The sequence below is a fragment of the Gouania willdenowi genome, chromosome 3, assembly GCF_900634775.1.
Source record: "Gouania willdenowi chromosome 3, fGouWil2.1, whole genome shotgun sequence".
Classification (NCBI taxonomy): domain Eukaryota; kingdom Metazoa; phylum Chordata; class Actinopteri; order Blenniiformes; family Gobiesocidae; genus Gouania; species Gouania willdenowi.
The window spans coordinates 25,494,203-25,512,123 of record NC_041046.1 but is presented as its reverse complement, the minus strand read 5'-3'; the positions used below and the strand labels follow the sequence as shown (position 1 = coordinate 25,512,123).

At 37.7% G+C, this 17,921-nt stretch overlaps 2 protein-coding genes across 2 annotated transcripts; one reads left to right on the top strand and one right to left on the bottom strand.

The window, feature by feature from the left end:
- The first annotated feature begins 3,911 nt into the window (after positions 1-3,911).
- Positions 3,912-13,299, top strand: mthfsd (methenyltetrahydrofolate synthetase domain containing). The gene is given in 10 exon segments (XM_028436770.1): positions 3,912-4,096; positions 4,232-4,281; positions 4,283-4,334; positions 6,870-6,985; positions 7,798-7,911; positions 8,000-8,090; positions 8,945-9,057; positions 9,174-9,299; positions 11,561-12,032; positions 12,035-13,299. Coding segments are annotated over 10 exon segments (1,422 nt in total). The 5' UTR covers positions 3,912-4,068; the 3' UTR covers positions 12,295-13,299.
- Positions 13,300-14,633: 1,334 nt separating this feature from the next.
- foxf1 (forkhead box F1) lies at positions 14,634-17,871 on the bottom strand. Its single transcript, XM_028436783.1, is given in 3 exon segments — positions 14,634-15,576; positions 15,579-15,673; positions 16,603-17,871. Coding segments are annotated over 3 exon segments (1,131 nt in total). The 5' UTR covers positions 17,573-17,871; the 3' UTR covers positions 14,634-15,510.
- Positions 17,872-17,921: the final 50 nt, after the last annotated feature.

Genomic DNA, 17,921 nt, shown 5'->3' with positions numbered 1-17,921 from the left:
TCCCTTTATAACAAACTGGTTGATCTCTATGCACCTAATTGGGATGATGTTAAAGTAGTAATATCACTTTTCCCAGATCTTAGTTCGATGATGGGTTCTGCAAAACAATCTCAAAAGTATCAATGGTTTTCTTATTACTAATAAGTCTGATCTCATATCATCATCACTTTGGGAAATTGGGAAACATTAAAGGTGAAGTGGAAAGGTGGAATAATTTGCATATAACTATAGCAGGCAGGGTAAATTGCATCAAAATGAACGTGCTCCCACACTTTCTGTATCTTTTTCGATGTCTACTGACATTTTTACCTAATTCCTTCTTTTGTGTTATTAATAAACTATTTTAATCTTTTATTTGAAAGGCGACACAATTTCTACAAAGACATAGGACATAGGAAACTCTTGGCTCTGCTTACAAAATGGCCTTTTTCATCACAGTTTACATATAACCCAATTGTCATCTTCACGCTATAGAATCTGGTCTCAATTTAGATGTACAGTACTTTTGGGCTCCAAGGATTGTCTAACCACGGCCCCATTCATAGTAACTATCTATTTCTCAGATTTTAGAAGAGTTATGGATGACAGTGACTCTGCAATAACACGGCCAGTAAATAACAGCACGTCTTGCTCTGAGCTTAATCTGGTACAATTCAAGGTTGTCCACTGCATTTACTTCACAATTCCAAACTCTCCAAAATGTATTCTATATTGCAGATATATGTATCAGATGTCACACATGACTCCAGAAAACATGACACATGTTTTGGTTCTGTTCCCATCTGCACGTTTACTGAGAGAGATTTTTAAACATCTTGCAGTAGCACTGAATTTGGAGTTGACACCTTGTGCAGAATTGATCATTTTTGAAATATTACCAAACTCCCAAACCATTAAGAAGACATATCGCCTTTGCTTCCTTATTAGCACATACAGTAGAAGGATTTTGTTAGAGTGGAAGTTACAGTTTGCTCCCAAACCGTCCCTGTGGGAATAATATAATAATATATTAGGCTATATTTAGATCTGGAAAAAACAAATATAATCTGAGGGGTACACCTAAAAAATGTGATTCCGCTTGGGGCTGTATGATTAGAAATGCTCACTTTTGACAATGACCTTTCACCATACGTCCTTACCCCTCTCTGCTCTGTTTTGACTCAGTGACAGTGATGCGTCTTTGTTTGATGTTGTTGTCTGTGTTTTTTTGGGATTGTTTGTTGTTTATGGTGAAGGGAATGGCTGCGTATTGCCTTCCACTCTGGCTGATCTGTAGCAAGAATATGTAGGAACAAGGTAGGAACAAGATGAATGAAATGAATAATTAATATTTACAAAAAAACATCTAAAAGATAAAAGGAAAAAAATAGCCAAAATATGTTTGTTTTTTTTTAAATGATAACCATTTGTGAAAAAGAAAAAAACCCAAAACAAAATCTGCTATTAAACTTAAGCATAAATGATAATCAAAAAAATAATTGCTGTGAGTTAATATAAGATAATGACAAACATAAATATTTAAGTGTATATTATTTGAAGGATTTTTATTCATTAAATTGGTACGACACATCAGCTGTGATAGGAGGGAGGGGTGGGACTGTGACTTGTGGCTTCAGCAGAGAACCAGGATCAACACAGTCTCTGACTTGGACTTCAGACGATCACCAAGACCAAAAACACCACCAGAGCCATAATGATTATAGATTTTCTCTCCTGCACATTATGGTGTAAAAACCAAAATGTGAGCAGCAAATTATCACATTGTTCAGAAACACTGGGCAGGGATATGAGATATCAGAAAACTAAATCTCTACAATGCATTACCTAGATGAATCATTCGCGACATGTTAAAGCTTAATTGCAATTTTTTTTCCAACATTTTAGAACTTTGGTTCTAGAACTTTAGAATTTGAACTTTTGTTGCCCCTATTTTGGAGATCTATATGTGCAGCTTTGCGCTGCGTTTTGATGACAGTTTGTCAAACTAGCCTTTTTGCTCCCTGTGCTGTTAGGCTTGCCCATAAAAATCAGGCCTGTTGTAGACATTGAGCAACACAGTTTAGTTGGGGGACAGCCCAGTACACCATGAATGCTTTACGATAAGGTATTAGAAAATGGACTTTGTTCTGGCGAAGAAGGTGTTTTACATCACAGACAGGGTCCAGTGCAGATTACAGACACAATGCTAGTGTTAACCTGCATGAACAGGTTTTAAAAACATCTACGTTTTACCACACAGAAAGCTCTTAATAGTACAAGGGGCAGTGTGTGTGTGTGTGTGGCTCAGCTGCATCAGCCTGTAGCCTATAGTGTCCAAGAAAAGCATCCCTTCTTAGCTGATGTTCACAGATTCAAAACCACATTTCATTAAGGGATTTTGTTATGTCCATTATGTTGTGTATTAAGCTCACAGTGCAGCCTGGCGGCAGACGGGAATGTGTTGAGTCAACGTAAAGGAATGACTATTGCTTGAGAGTCCACATTACAGACACCATCATGTCCAGGGTCGCTACCAGTCCAAGAGCTGCACACCAAGTCAGAGAGACACGCACAAGACCCCACACGCTGACACCGACACCCCACGCTGCACTCACTCAGCCGGTTGAACTGGATGCATACGCACTTTGTGAGATGGCTGAATGAGCTTTAACTCTGATGTTCTATCTATCTATCCTGTTCTGTTCTCCTCTTTCTGTCCACTAACCCCAACCAGTCACAGCAGATGGCTGCCACCTCTGAGACCTGGTTCTGCTGGAGATTTCTTCCTGTTAAAAGGGAGTTTTTTCTTCTCACTGTTGCTAATGCTTGTTCATGTGGATTTGTTTGTGTTTTTCTTTTTTTCTTAAGAATTTTATATTTTGATAGCGCTTTAAGATGACTGTTGTTGTGATTTGTGCTATATAAATAAAATTGAATTGAATTGTATTGAATTGAACTGTGTGGGGAACACTGCTGGGTCCCTTTTCAACTCTCCTCTTAGGTGTGTTTATCTTACTGAACAATGGCTCTGAATAATGAGGAAGTTTCATCCAGCTGAATGAGGTGGACGTTATCGTAAAATCAAAGGTACCACACCTCTCTCCTCCAGGGAAAACACACCTGAGCACACCTTTCAAAATAGGGGTCTAGAACTTTGAATCTTTGACTTTAGAACAAGTAGAGGTGTGAAGAGTACTGATATATTCTACTGAAATAGAAGTACTGTTACTTCATTGAAATTGTGCTCAAGTACAAGTAAGTCATACATGACTCAATTTTAAGTAAAAAGTAGCTCAATTAAACAGTACTCAAAGTAAAAGTTACTAAGTTTTACTTTGCATTACGTTTCATCTGATTGGTCGGCTGTGATGTGATGCATTAGATTGTTGTCTAATAATTTTATTTTTAGTAGTTTCACAATGTCCATTGATCATTTTAAAACAAAAAAAAAAAATAATTTACTCAATAACGGTTGGGTGTAGAAATGTAATGGATTGCTTCACTTCTTTTAAAATGTACTGATTTAGAAATATACTTAAAAAAAAATACAAGTACCCATAAAAACAACTCAGTTATAGTAATGTGAGTACTTGTAATCCGTTACTTTTACCTCTGAGAACGAGAAACTTTATTACTTCCGAATTTTTAGAACCTTAACTTTAGAACTTCAGAATTTTTACTTTAAAAACTTTAGAATTTTAACTTTAAATTTAAAAAAAAAAATTATCTTGTCGTAAAATCATGCAAAAATAGTTTATAATTATCAACTTTAGGGCAAATACATTATTCTCTAGAGTTCAACAATAAATATGGCTTTAATAAAGGTACAATACAGAATGCACTGGTAAATTTAATTTAAAAACTCAACTTCCTTCTCATTTAACAGCGTGTTTGTTTTTGTACGGGTGCCCGGAAGTCGTCTTCGAGTTTCGTTGAAATGGTCCTCGCGAGATGCGTTGTAGTGATAAACATTGACTAGCAGCTGTTCCGTTAGGATTATGTTACAGAGTTCATACTGAGCCTATCTGTCGTGCAGTATCACTAGTTTTAGTGAAAAAAAAAAACCCTGCGTGTGTCACTTACATCACCATGGAGCCTGTCATTAAAATAAATCCAGGTACGGTCAGTGGTTTTTTTTTGTTTTTTTTGTCGTGTATTTGACGCGTTGTTCTTTTATATTTAACACCGACCGTGTGTCGTGGTCTCGGTTAACGGACGGTTTGGCTAATGTCTTTTCTGTTCATCTCCATAGGGGCGTCGAAGTGGGACATTCGTGAGAAAGTTTGGGACTACATCGAGGAGAAAAAACTTAGCCAACTTCCCGAGGCCTGTTCACAAACCGGATCCCAACTTTAAGAGGCAGGTTGAAACGGTGTAGAGGCATGTTTTTCCCAACCTGTCTTGTCTTATGTACCACCCTTGAGCCTTAACACAACTGAATATTCAACACAAATCATTTTATTTCGTCTTCTTAAATTGAACAATTAATATGCAGGCAATAAAAATGATAAATATAATAAGTAATATGCTAGTGAACGTTTGTATTATTAATACTAATATATTATGATTATATTGTTATTAAAGAAAAATAAAAAAGTTGAAATTAGAAAAGAATCAGAACAAGTAAAAATAATAAGCAATATAACGTACAAAAAAATAATAACCTGCCTTGTTATATATAACTTTTATGACATTTACCACAAAAGGAGCTTCTTTGAATATGTCCCCTTTAAACCGGCGTTTAAACTTTAAAAACAAGTCATAGTGCACACGTACCATTTTATTCACAGACCTATGAAATGACTGAGAATATTTTCTATTGTCTTGGCAATACATTCTTAATTTTTCCACGTACCCCCTGCAATGTGCTCACGTACTCCTAGGGGTACGCGTACCCCTGGTTGGGAAACACTGGTTTAGAGCAGCAGCAGATCAGCACTAACATGGAGCTACTGAGGAATCACAGTGTTTGATGTCTCTGCTTCAAACCATCGACTAAATCAAAGAACATTCACTCAATCGATCCTTGTTTATTGATTAACTAATGACTTTAGGAGATAACACGTGATTTATTACAAACGTTACATTTGTAACGCACAATCATACGTCATATGTAAATCCACCAATTGAATGAAAGGAGGAACAAAGTGCTTTACATTTTGTTTTACTAGACAAGGAAACACATCTACAATGATCTTTAATCACTACATTACTGTACTGTGTATGATTTTAGGCTCAGTTTCTTTCTTCAATTACATATAATGTGAGAAACCATACAACTGGCCATTCTCTATTCATGCACAACTAAGATTACATACCAAGTTGTAAATCAGTCAAGTTTCTTCAACACATTTTTACCAAATTAACAATTCACCATACTGTTTTTCAATTTCCCCAAACGTTTTGGTTTGAATTTATAAATGTGTTGGAAAAAGTCAGCAACTGTTCCAGTATCTCCTGTTACATCAAAGCGTCTCTTTACAGGCTTCAGTTTAGTATTTCCAAACACTTGCTGTGCATAGATGACATCCTGACCCACACTAGGCATACAGCAGCAGCTCTAGTCTAAATTTAGATTATAGTGTCAAAGTCCTCATCCCATTGTAGACGTATAAAGGCCACGACCAGGAGCACGTTTTAGATATAACTACTTGTTCACAGCGAGAACGGAACAAACTCAAATCTACAAAGCGTAGAGTTTGACTTCTGCCAGAGGAGCGTGCAGGTTTACAGTGAGCTATCTCACCCATATCTGATACTGAACAAACTGCTTTCTATTATGAAAATCACTTGAATAGAATAGACTATGCCTTTATTGAGGCCCACAGGGGTACTTCTTCTTCTTTTTTTTTTCATTCTGTATTTTTATTGAATTTGCACAGAATATTACATTAGGAGCAGTACAGTATTCCAAAATTACAAACATTTGTATATGCATAGTACTTTTGTATGTATTAATATTGAAACACTGGAGGTTAACATTTATGGAAAACAATTTCAAACACTTAAAATTGGCCTTGTGATTGCTCCTGATTGTTTTTTATATATAGAAACAATAAAGGGTATTTTAGAAATATATAGTCATATTTTTTATAACAAAAATAAAATAATAATAATAAAATAAAAAAGCAAAACTAACGGTTGGACAAGTGAAAACAGTTATGACAGATATAATCTTGATACAAATTTTCCCTCTCCTAATATTCCTTAAGGTGAGCTAATCATTTACACAAAATCACTTCTTAACTCTTTAATATACTGGGTCCATTTGAAACAATACATGTTAAATGTATCCCTTTGAAGCCTCAGAGACATAGTAAGTCTCTCCATCACAAAAATTTGGTAAACAATATTGTACAATTCTTGAATTCGTGGTTTGTCTGCTTGGAGCCATTTTCTAGTCAATATTTGTTTTAGCTGATATTAAAATAATTCTCATTAAATATTGATCTGCTTGAGTAGTTGTATTTGGGATTTCTAGGCCTCGGTACAAATACAATAAAATCAAAGGGAATTTGGGTACAAAGACCCTTTTCCAAACATTTGTGAACTTCTAGCCAAAATGGAGTAAGTAATTTATTTTTGCACCAACAACAACACAATGAAAAAGATAGCAGGAAATAAATTCACTTTTGCAGCAATACAATTAAAAAAAGGTAAACTCTGCTTTTTGACCCTGTTATTAAGTCACATTTTTAATGATTGATGTCTGCCTTTTACGTGGTCAGGGTGCAAACCAAGCGTGCAACAGGCTGGCTGACCTGCAGGAGTTCAAGGCCAGTCATACTGTCAAAGTAAACCCAGATCGCCCACAGCTGCAGGCGCGCTTTGTCACTCTGGAAGTAAGTTTTTCTAGATATGAGAATTACCAACAGCTTCCTCTTCTCTTTAGGGAGCGTTTGGGGCGTGCAGCAAGCTGACCGAGCTGCAGCTGTTCCCTCAGATAGCTGAGGTGAAGGTGGACCCCGATAAACCTTTGGAGGGTGCTCGGCTAGCTGTGCTACAGGTAGCACTGCACTACAGGGGAAAACACGTAATTATCCTAGAACAGGGGTCACCAACCTTTCTGAAATTGTGAGCTACTCTTTAGTTTGAAGGGCTACCAGTTAGAAATGCACTTCTTAAATCCTACATTTTCACAGTTTCACTTTAATTAGAGGGTAAAATAATAAGGAAGGCTATAGGAGTAACTTAAAAAGGTAGGTAATGTTGAGGTTTCAAGTACTTTTATAGAAAATCCACCTTGCATTTAAAAAAAAATATATCTTATATTAATAACAAACCAATGACCTTACACTAGATCTGCAACACTTAAAAACATTTGTCACAATGTGCTCAGTGATGCTACACATTTAAAGGTGGTTAATTTAATACTAAAACTTTATCAGCAGTATTTAACTTCACTAATTACTGACTAAATCTTGAAAATGTATTTTTATTTGTGAGTTTGAATCCTGGGAGGTATATCAGATTTTAGTAAACTAGAGCTCCTGAGGGCACCTCACATGGTCCATGTGGGCTACCTGGTGCCTGTGGGCATCGTGTTGGTGACCCCTGTTCTAGAAATATATATAATAATAATAGTAAGACTTGTGTAAAGGTATTAAATGGTAACAAAACATTGGATTAAACTTCTAACTTTAACTATTATTTTGATAAAAGTGCACTTTTAATGGTTCACTTAAAGGGAAACTTCATCAACTTTTGTCTGCAGTTGCTCATTGTCTCCTGTTAAATAATGCATTTTATCACTGAGTTTAATTAGTCATAAGTCGAAATGTTAATTTGGTGACTAATTTTATTTAGTATTATTTGCAGGCACAGAAAACTTTGTTGGTGCCCACTCCTCGTCTTCGCACTGGGCTTTTCAACAAGATTACACCCCCCGAAGGAGCCACTAAAGAACAGCTACGCAAATGTGCCTCCTCTCAGGTTTTTCACCATTTTCACTACTGATTTCAGAATTGTATTATGATAACTGTGTGATTATTGGTTTTATGATATTGTTTGATTTCTCTAGGGTGTGAAAGACTTCAGTGAGCCTGTTGGCCTGGATGCAAAAGTGACAGTGGATCTGGTGGTGGTTGGCTCTGTGGCAGTGTCAGAGAATGGTGAGGCGTCACTGGTAACAAATGATTACTGCGGTAAACATGTTAGGTTGATAAAAAAGAAAATATGATGTTTACTTAAGCTGAACAAAATGATATCATAAACAAGAGCACCCAGAGCACAAACCTCCTCCAAGCCAAATATCCTCTTTTCCAGATATTCCCAGTTATCTGGATCAATTATTCTGGTTATGGTGCCATGATCATTCACAATTTAAAGGCGTGGAAGAAATGTATATCTCCATTAATAATGCTACAGTAGGTCTAAATCAAATGTATGGACACCCCAATTTTTTTTTAAATGCGTAATTTGTCTCCAATCCGGATTAAACTGACATCATTTTACCAATGATGTGAGATGGTATTTTTTTGTCTGATCCAGAATTTGTGTATTGATCTGAATCCCCTCCAAAATTTATTATAATCTTTCATTGTGTAAGGTCTATCTTTGGTCAAAATAATATTTACGTAATAATAACGTAATTATTCTGAGACAAACAAATAAATAAGTGCCGGTAAAAATATGACCTTTTTGGCGGAGGTAATAAAAAATTGGGCAAAAGGTGCAAAACCCTTGTTCCTTTTAATTATTTCAGCTTTTGTTCTGTCCTTTGTTTAAATGACTTAACTGATCAAATGGATTCTTGATCATCACTTAAATTCTACAGCTGAACCTAACTGGTGCAGTGTTGCAATAAACAAACGTTATCTATACATGTCTATATTTTTCTGATTCCCAAAGATAATGAAATAAACTTTATTTTTGTGAGCTTTTAATGCACTGTTTATGATACTGACCATGTCCATCAGTGTATAAACTGTCTATGTCACACGTCACACTAACTACTCCTTTAAAGGGTTTCGCATCGGCAAAGGAGAAGGCTATGCTGACATGGAGTATGGCATGATGGCCTGTATGGGGGCTGTGAGTGAGTCTACAGTGGTAGTTACTGTTGTCCACGACTGCCAGGTTGGTCTCAGCTCACATGATGCCATTACAATCAGCAAACTTTTTAAACCAGGTGTTCTGTAACTGGTGTTATTTTTTAAACATGATGGCCACAGTGTGAGTGCTTGTGCTTTCAGGTGGTGGACATTCCAGAGGAACTAATGGGAAGTCATGATCTGACTGTAGACTACATCCTCACACCCACCAGAGTCATTAAAACCAACTGTGAGTTACCCAAACCCAAGGGCATCATCTGGAGCAAGGTAAGAAACAACAACAATGTAAATGTAATGATGCACAAAGTAAAGCTTCCAAATTCCTTAATACAAATGTGTTATTGTGATTATTACTGCAATAATTGAGCAAGGATCCAGTGTAGAACTTCCATCGTCTATGGTCAGGTTAGGTTAACACTCCTCCGTGTCACTAGATGGCAGTAGGTAGGTATGTAATGTAAACTGTTTGACTTTATGCACCATGTGAGCTGAAGCCAAATAAGTTTCCACTTTATTCCCCTGACACAATGACACATGTCACATGTTCAATTATTGATAGGGACAAGAACTGTTGGAGATTTTGTTTTATGACATTGAAAGGGTAGTGGATTATAAAGCTAAGTTTATTTATTTTTTAAGGCAGGAGCTGATTTATCCCAAACATTGTTTTATGTTGCATTTTGATTTTTCTATAGTGCCATTTAAAAGGAAAACTATGATTAGGATATTACTTTTTAAAGGCATTAGTTCTGTTAATTTTTTAATTCCAGATAAGTGCTGCTTATTTACCATTGATTAGTTGACATGTTGTAGCATGATGAGTATCCTCACGTACATCCTTGGTTATAAAGAGTTACAGTATTATACTCACATTTTATTCATGTAGATAAAAAAGTATTTTAATTATTTGAAATATCTTAAAACATTTCTGTTTCAACTATAATAGTTGTTTTTTTTTTCTTGAGGTGGAGATGATCATTTTCGATTTTACCTAGAAATGAATGTCTATCTGACCTACAAGAAACATATATATATATTATTTTTTTTTAATTATTATTGCACCACTTCTACAAACTGAGCCTGTAGTTAAATTTCATTTTATTTATTTATTTTTGCCATATAGTTGAAGGCTTTAAAAATTACAAGGATAATTATCATCACCTCTAATGATTAAATAACAATTAAATGTATTGATAATAAACTAGTTGAATTAACATATTTTGGCAATGTATTTCTACTGGTGAAAAATTGACGTTTCCAAATTTGGTTTGAATTTTTTTTTTTTTTTTTTTTTTAAATCAAAAAACACAAACAACTATGGCCATACCAGCATTTCACTATTCATTATATCTGATATAAATGTGGGCTGATACTTTGAAAAACACCAACAAAACAGAAATGGCATGACTCGTTTTTATTTATTTATTTAAATGTTTTAATTTTTTTTTTTCAAACATTGAAATATGAATCTTAGCTCGTTTCTGTTTAGTTGCAGTTTCCTGTTATTGTGTGCAGCCGTCTGCCTGTTACAGGGCTGAGAATTACAGCGACAGGTGAATGAAGCAAGAATCATTTTAAGCTCGTAACAAACACCTGCGCTTGTCGGCTCTGTAAACATGCTGTGAAACGACTTCTTAAAAAAAATGTCCATAATTTGCAAGTGCAGTACACCCAACCTCTCACGTGTTGTGACAAATTCTTAAATACATGTGATGACACCTCACAAATGTCAATATGCTGATTACTTTTTAAGAAATCAGTTTAATATATGGAGGATTATGATAGAAATAGACATATTTAGATGTATTTTGAAGAGTTGGTTTACTTTTTAGTATAAAAATGTATATTTTCACTTAAGTTCTTTTCCTTAAGAAAATTTAAAGGTGTATTTGCGTTTGTGGGATTCTGTAGTGATTTTTTAATACCATTCTATGGCACTTTCTGAACATTACACGTGCAGTAAATTTTGTATTCAATTACAATGTTCTTATAACAAAATAATTTGCAATGATGACACTAAATGGGACATTTTTATCTATATATTATATATATATATATATATATAATATATATATATATATATATATTATATAATGTTGGTGTCATGTCTAGCTCTTGAGTGTAACCTCTGGGTCTCGTACAACACGCATGTAAGTAAACAGGACCCAGTGACCTCACAGACAGGAAGGCCATGTCTGATCATCAAAGACTCCTTCGCCTTGCCGCCTTGGCTCTGCGGGAGCAGGGGGACGGCAGGTCACACAGGCCAGTGTAAAAACAATAGGCCTGTATATCCTTTGCCGGCACGGCCAGCATCAAAGGCTGCCAAGCCACTCGAAGACGCAACAAATCAAATAAGCAGCATTTATTTTAACTGCTGGGGAAGTGAGTTATCCTGGACTGCTGTGAGTGCTGTGGAAAATCACAGAAATAGATAAACGTTTTAATGCAAGCTTTACTCAGGTACGTAGGGTTGTCTTTGAGCCAGGTGTGTCACCTGTACCATAACTGCTGTCTCGTGTCTTCAGCTGGATACAGAAAAAACTGGAGAAAATCCCCATCCTGAAGAAGCTGCGTTCACTGGAGGAGCAGGCTGGAAAAGACGTGACACTGGGAGCAGTGGTTGCAGCAGTGGAGCCTGTTCAGGCCAGCCATCCAAAACGACAGCCCAGACGGAGGCCGAGGCTGAGCTCACAGCAGGATGCTGGGGGAGAACCCAGCCAGGACTCCAGACCGGACAAGGGAGTAGAATCACAGCAAAAGCCAGACAGCGCCCAGCTAGAGTGAGGAAGGAAAGCCAAGGAGAGAGAAAAGCAGGCAGTGAGGGAGACATGAAGACTGTGAAGGCCAAAGGTAAAGGAAGCTTCAAGGAGCAGAGCGGAGGAGAGGGTGATGTTGAAGGAGCAACCCAGCAGAAGCTCCCAGTGAGTGTGACCACAGTGTATCTGGGAGGAATCCCCTCAGGGCTGAGAGTTAGTGAGCTGAAAATAGCCCTGAGGGAGAGGGGGCTATTCCTCTAAGGCTTACCTGGCAAGGCGCTCAGCGCAGGGCCTTCCTGGACTACATTGACCCTCAGACTGCAGACCAGGCCTTGGAGGCTCTGCAGGGTCTCAGTCTGAATGGTCAAGATCTGCAGGCTGAGCTGGCCAAGAGCCAACGGGGAGGCAGGAGACCTGGACAGTCCAACAGGAGACCAAGACCATCTCCTGCTACCAAGCCTCAATCATCCCCACCGCCAACAACACAAAGAAATGAGGCCTAAAGTAGACTGCCTGCACACATCTCTAAATACTGACAGAATGTGTGTGTCATTTTGTTTTCATGTAGTGGGTTTCTCTCGGTGGGAGGAAATGGAGTGCCATATAAAGTCATAAAACACAGAGTTTATCAGAAATCTGCAGCTAAAAACTGCTATGAAATCACAAATGTGCCTTGTTTAATTTGCACAGATCTGTTTGTCCACCTGTGCTTAGCTTTAGTTATTTCACATGTGCCTTTTCATAAGATTCTCTTCTTCTTCTGTGTAGTTTATGGCAGGTAGCAACCAAGGCATGGAGCATCACCGCCCAACATAAGATTATCTTGCAGCAGTTTGCTTTATGAACCACGTAAGTTAAAACGCTCATCGACAGGTTAAGATATAACTGTTTAGTATTTTTGAGCAGTCATTGTTTATTTTAGATGTGTTCATTGAAGCCTGTAAGATGTAAGTGTAGCTGCTGATGGCTTCACCGTGTGGCCATTTACATAGGATTTGTAGTCCTTATTGTGCAGTTGTACGTATTTCTGTTCTTGTTAGCAAAGGTTAAAAGCAGGTTTATTTTGTGTTACTTTTGTTTGTCTCTATTTTTTCCCCTTTGCAGTTCTTTCATAGGCCGTTTACTAGTAAGGCAAATTTTTATTTTTAAGTCAAGCAGCTTTCAACTAAATGTATGAAGGCATGTCCACATGCAGCAACATTGAACTCATTTATAAGTGTGCACATCTTTATATGCTAAAGTTATTTATCTAGAGTTCAGTCAGGATCAACTAGCACATTTTTTCTTGGTATAAAAATTATTGGTCAGTTCTCAGAAAACCCAATTAAGTTTTTGTATCGATGTGTTTTATTGAAGCTCTCAACTGAGGGCTTTTATTTGAGTGGGTTATTACTAATGATTAATGTTTGTATCTGTAACTTTTGAATTAATATTGTATCTAGAATCCATATGTTAACACTTTTTTCTTGGTTAAGGTAGTTTAAATTAAAGCAAACCTTAACATTAAATGACTTGTGTGGTTTTCTACAAGAGCATCGGCCTATTTCTCCTCAGTTCAAGAAAGAAGTGAGTTTTTCTGTTTTAATTTAGGTTTAATAAGTACTTTTACAGACACAACATTTAGGGAGTAACTCTACTCAATGGTAGAGAGTAAAACTACTTCAAGAAAGAAATCAGCTCACAGACTGACTACGTTTTTGAATTCTGAGATTGCAGAAAGGAAAACTATCCATACTTTAGTAGCGACCAATGGGCATCCTGCACATCTAAAATAGTGTTTGACACATTGTGGTGCTGGGACATTATCTGATAAATGATTGTTCCTGAGCTCGTCTGCAGTGTCACAGAAGTGGTTGCGTTGGAACACAAGTACACAGTATGTCTGTCTGCACACAGCACAGGCTCGATCCTGTCTTTTTATGGAGCTGTCATCCAGCAGCTACCGAGGAACAGCTGTGAAACTCCATGCCAGTGCATCTGAAGCTGCAGCAAATGTCACCAGTTTGTTAATGTCCTGCTCACACTGGACTCTGTGGCATGCACGTGTTACTCATGGGGTTCAGGCAATGGTCATTCTGTGAAGTTGTGATCTATGCACACATCTAAACCTTTTGCATGATATGTTTTGAGTACATATTGTTATGGTCTAACAAGAAAAGCCCTTATATTGGAATTTGATTTTTAAGTACACAGTGTTAATCAGGTTTAGGCTGCTGTTCACTAAAAAGACGACACTCGTGTTATCTGTGGGACGAGCACCTGTTGTTTTCCCATTCCAATGAGTTCTCTGAATAAGAATATATAAGAACATGATCACCAGATATTCTAAACCTGAATTAATGAAGGTCCCTGGAAACAATTTCTGATTTTTGCTTGAAACAGTCGCACAATTGAAATAAGAGAAGTCCATCTAAATTTTTGGGAATTATTTTGCCACTTTGTTCGTTTTAGGGTAGATTAATCAAAAGTGTACTGTTTATCTTATTTAAACTCTTACAACATTTGAAATGTAGTTTGAAAAACTTTAACAATTATTGTGCAGTTTTATGAAAATATTAAACTACTTCAAATACGATGAGGTTTTTTCCCCCCCATTTTTGTATGTGGAAAAAACAAACATTGGATTATTCATCATATTTTCCAATAATCTAGTCCTGTTTAAATTGGTTGGATTTTTGTTTTTTTCTCATCTAAGGCTATATATATAATATAATTTGTCCTCCTGTTTTAAATAAGCTAGAAATAACTGCCTTTCGTGACGACCATAACTGCAGCGTGTTTTTCGTGCGTATTTCGTCAATTTCTCACACCTGTGACCTCACAAAATTACCAGAGAACATTCTTTTGTGGTGAAATTATAATATATTGTTTTGTGGATCAATTGGGTTTTTCCAACCCGACAGATAAAAGTATTTTTTCCTTACAAATCATTAGTTGTAATATAACCAAAAGAGTGGCACCTATTGGCGGGCCCCTCGCTATTTTCCTATCAATATAAGTATACAGTGCAGAAAACAATAAGGTCTACATGTATCCGACACAAAACACAGAACAGTGCTCATAAAAAATCCTCCATTTTCATTTGAAAACAACAAAAAAGGAGATCTGACAAATATTGCCAATAAGCTCGTAACTCCTTGGCCAATTCGCCCGAAATTCAAACAGAGGCCCTACAGAATAAATAAAAAGTTTCGCTTATATGTTATTCAAAAAGTGCCGTAATCTTTTCTTTTTTTTGTTTTTTGTTTTTGTTTTTACACAGTATGGACGTACAGCAAATATGTAGTCCGTAAAAATGTTCATAGATGGAATGAAATCCACAGACAAAGTTTATGAAAGAATTTAAGGGTAAAAACAAACGGAGAAACTGAAGTGTGCATGTGTACATTGGCCTATAGATGAGTTAAAAAATAAAAATAAAAATAAAATCAAAGTGAGACAGTGGTAGTCATCCACTCTGTAGGACTAAGTACCAAACAGCACCAGGGTCTCCATGCAGCGCACGCTGATCAAAGATGATTATTATTACTACCAGATATTATTATTATCACATCATCGTGTGGTTGCTTTGTTGGCGGACTGGTCGGATTTCACACTGGGGTGTCCTTATTTTGTCCAGTCTGGATCACGCCATGGTGTCTCAGTGGAGGAAAAAAAAAGTGTGTTTTTCAGTTCGCTCTGCGTGCGACGCGCACCGCGTCCGGAGCTCCGTCCTCAGGTCACATGACGCACGGCTTGATGTCCTGGTAGGAGACCTGCTGGTGGTGGTAGTAGGAGCTGCTGCTGGGGAGTGCATGGCCGAGGAGGTCATGGCGTTGAAGGAAAACACAAACTCCTTACGGTCACACATACTGGGAGACTGGGAGTGGTACCGAGGAATACCTGCGGACACATCGACGCACCGTTTTAGAAATAGAGGCCACGAATAATTGACAGTTATATATATATAATATATATATATTATATATATCTATATATATAATATATAATATATATATATATATATTAGGATTAAATACATATGTAATTACTTTTTCTTTTCATTTGTAATAATGTAACCGCAAATTTTGGAATAATAATAAAAATACTAATAATAATGTCAAATAAAATTTAAGATAAATCATAATGAATAATAAATAATACAAATAAATAAACATACAATTATTCAATCAATACAATGATATGAGGTTTTTTTTTTTTGACATTCCATTCTAAAGAAAAGTAGGATCCTCTCCACAGGCTACTTATATTTAATTTAGCATGTATTTAGCACGCACTATTAGCTGGTCAAAGGCTAGGCGGGTTTTCAGGGCTCATTGACATGGGCTTCATGTTTGTCAGTCCCCGAAAACTGGAAGCCTTGAGTTAATAAGACAGGCTGGACTTTTTGTTTTTTGTTTGCTTTTTAATTCTTTTTTTTTTATTTTTATTTTTATTTTTTTTATTTGAACACCTATAGATTAACCAGGGCTGTTGGACATTTCAATTATTATAGATTAGTATATTACATATTGAGCTTACTTAAGACTAAATTATTTTAAAAATAAAGGGCAACAGATAAAAGCCTATACTAACTTTAATTTTTTTTTTTTTTTTTTTTTTTTTATTTCATAATATAAATACATGTATTTTCCTTATTGCTTGCCCGCCTAAAGGGCCTGTACATTATATTTCAAATCAACCACCTAAAACTAAACATTTTAAAGTCCCGATTTTTCCCTCCAACTATTAGCCTACATATGTGTTTAAATTAGTTTAGTTTGAATCAAAGGATATATTGTGGCTTTGATATTGTGGCTCTAAAGTCTTACCTTGCAAGTCTGTGGTGCCGTGGCCGTTCTGGTGCAGGTACTGCTGCTCCAGTGAGTGTGTGGGCAGACTGGGCTGCAGAGGGTTTGCTCCGGGGTTACAGGGAGACAGAGGCTGCTGCTTGATGTACGAAGACCCGTTGTTCAGTGAGGCCGAGGGCGCAGGGGCCCACGCCGAGGCTGAGCTGGAGTAGACGGGGTGAGGCTCCATCACTCCCCCGCTGGTCAACAGGGGAGAGGCGGAATTGTCGTGGTGGGGATAGTCGCTCCCAGTGGATCCAGTACAGCTCCCCATGTAGGAATGTCCACTGTTGGTTGACAAGTGCGACATGGAGTGTCCTGACAATCCCATGCCATCCATGTTACCTGCCAAGTGTCCATTCATCATCCCAATCCCGCTGTCCAGGGACAGGCCGTTGGGCGGACAGGAGAGGCCCCCGCTGCTGCCCTGGAAGTTGTAGGACTCCGGGATGTGGTTGAAGCCCAGGCCGTTCATCATGCTGTACATGGGCTTCAGTGCCTGGCACTTGCGCCTGAAACCCCGGGGCCTCCTTCTGAAGGAGCCCTCCTCAAACATGAACTCACTGGCCGGGTCGATAGTCCAGTAGTGGCCCTTCCCGGGCCGACCGAGGCCTTTGGGCAGCTTGATGAAGCACTCGTTCAGAGACAAGTTGTGACGCACAGAATTCTTCCATCCTTGGTAGGAGCCTCTAAAGAACGGGAAGCGGCTCTGGAGGAACTGATAGATTTCACTGAGAGTCAGGCGCTTGGTGGGAGAGCTCTGGATAGCCATCACTATTAAAGCAATGTAAGAATATGGGGGTTTCTCTGGTCGTCGGATTCCCGCGTTAGTCTTTTTGGTTTTCGTTGTGGAGGAGGCGGTTTCCATTACCACCGTCTGTCCGTGCGGCTTCTCCGGGGCGGACATGGGGCTGCTCTGAGCAGGAGTCTGCGCCTGGACCTCTGCCGTCATAAGGAAATGTTTGTCTTGAAGATGTCAAACAAATAGCGGACTATATATTTCCAACTCTCCACTTGTAAATACAGCAAACAAAAAAAAAAAAAAAAAGCAGCTAAAACGTTGTCATAAAAAAACCCAAAAACAAATAAATGTGTATCTGAAATCAACGGCTTCTGTCTTCTTAACTCTGACCTCTGGTGAAGTCCTCGGTGCGCGTCGGTGAACACAGTGCGCAGCGTCCTAAAGGAGAATGGAGCAGAACAGGAGCCGCTTTCCACTTCACTTGGTGTGTTGTCGTGCGTCCGAGGAGCTCACTTTTTACTTATCTGTTGCCATCGGCGCATTGGAAGCTGTAAGTCTT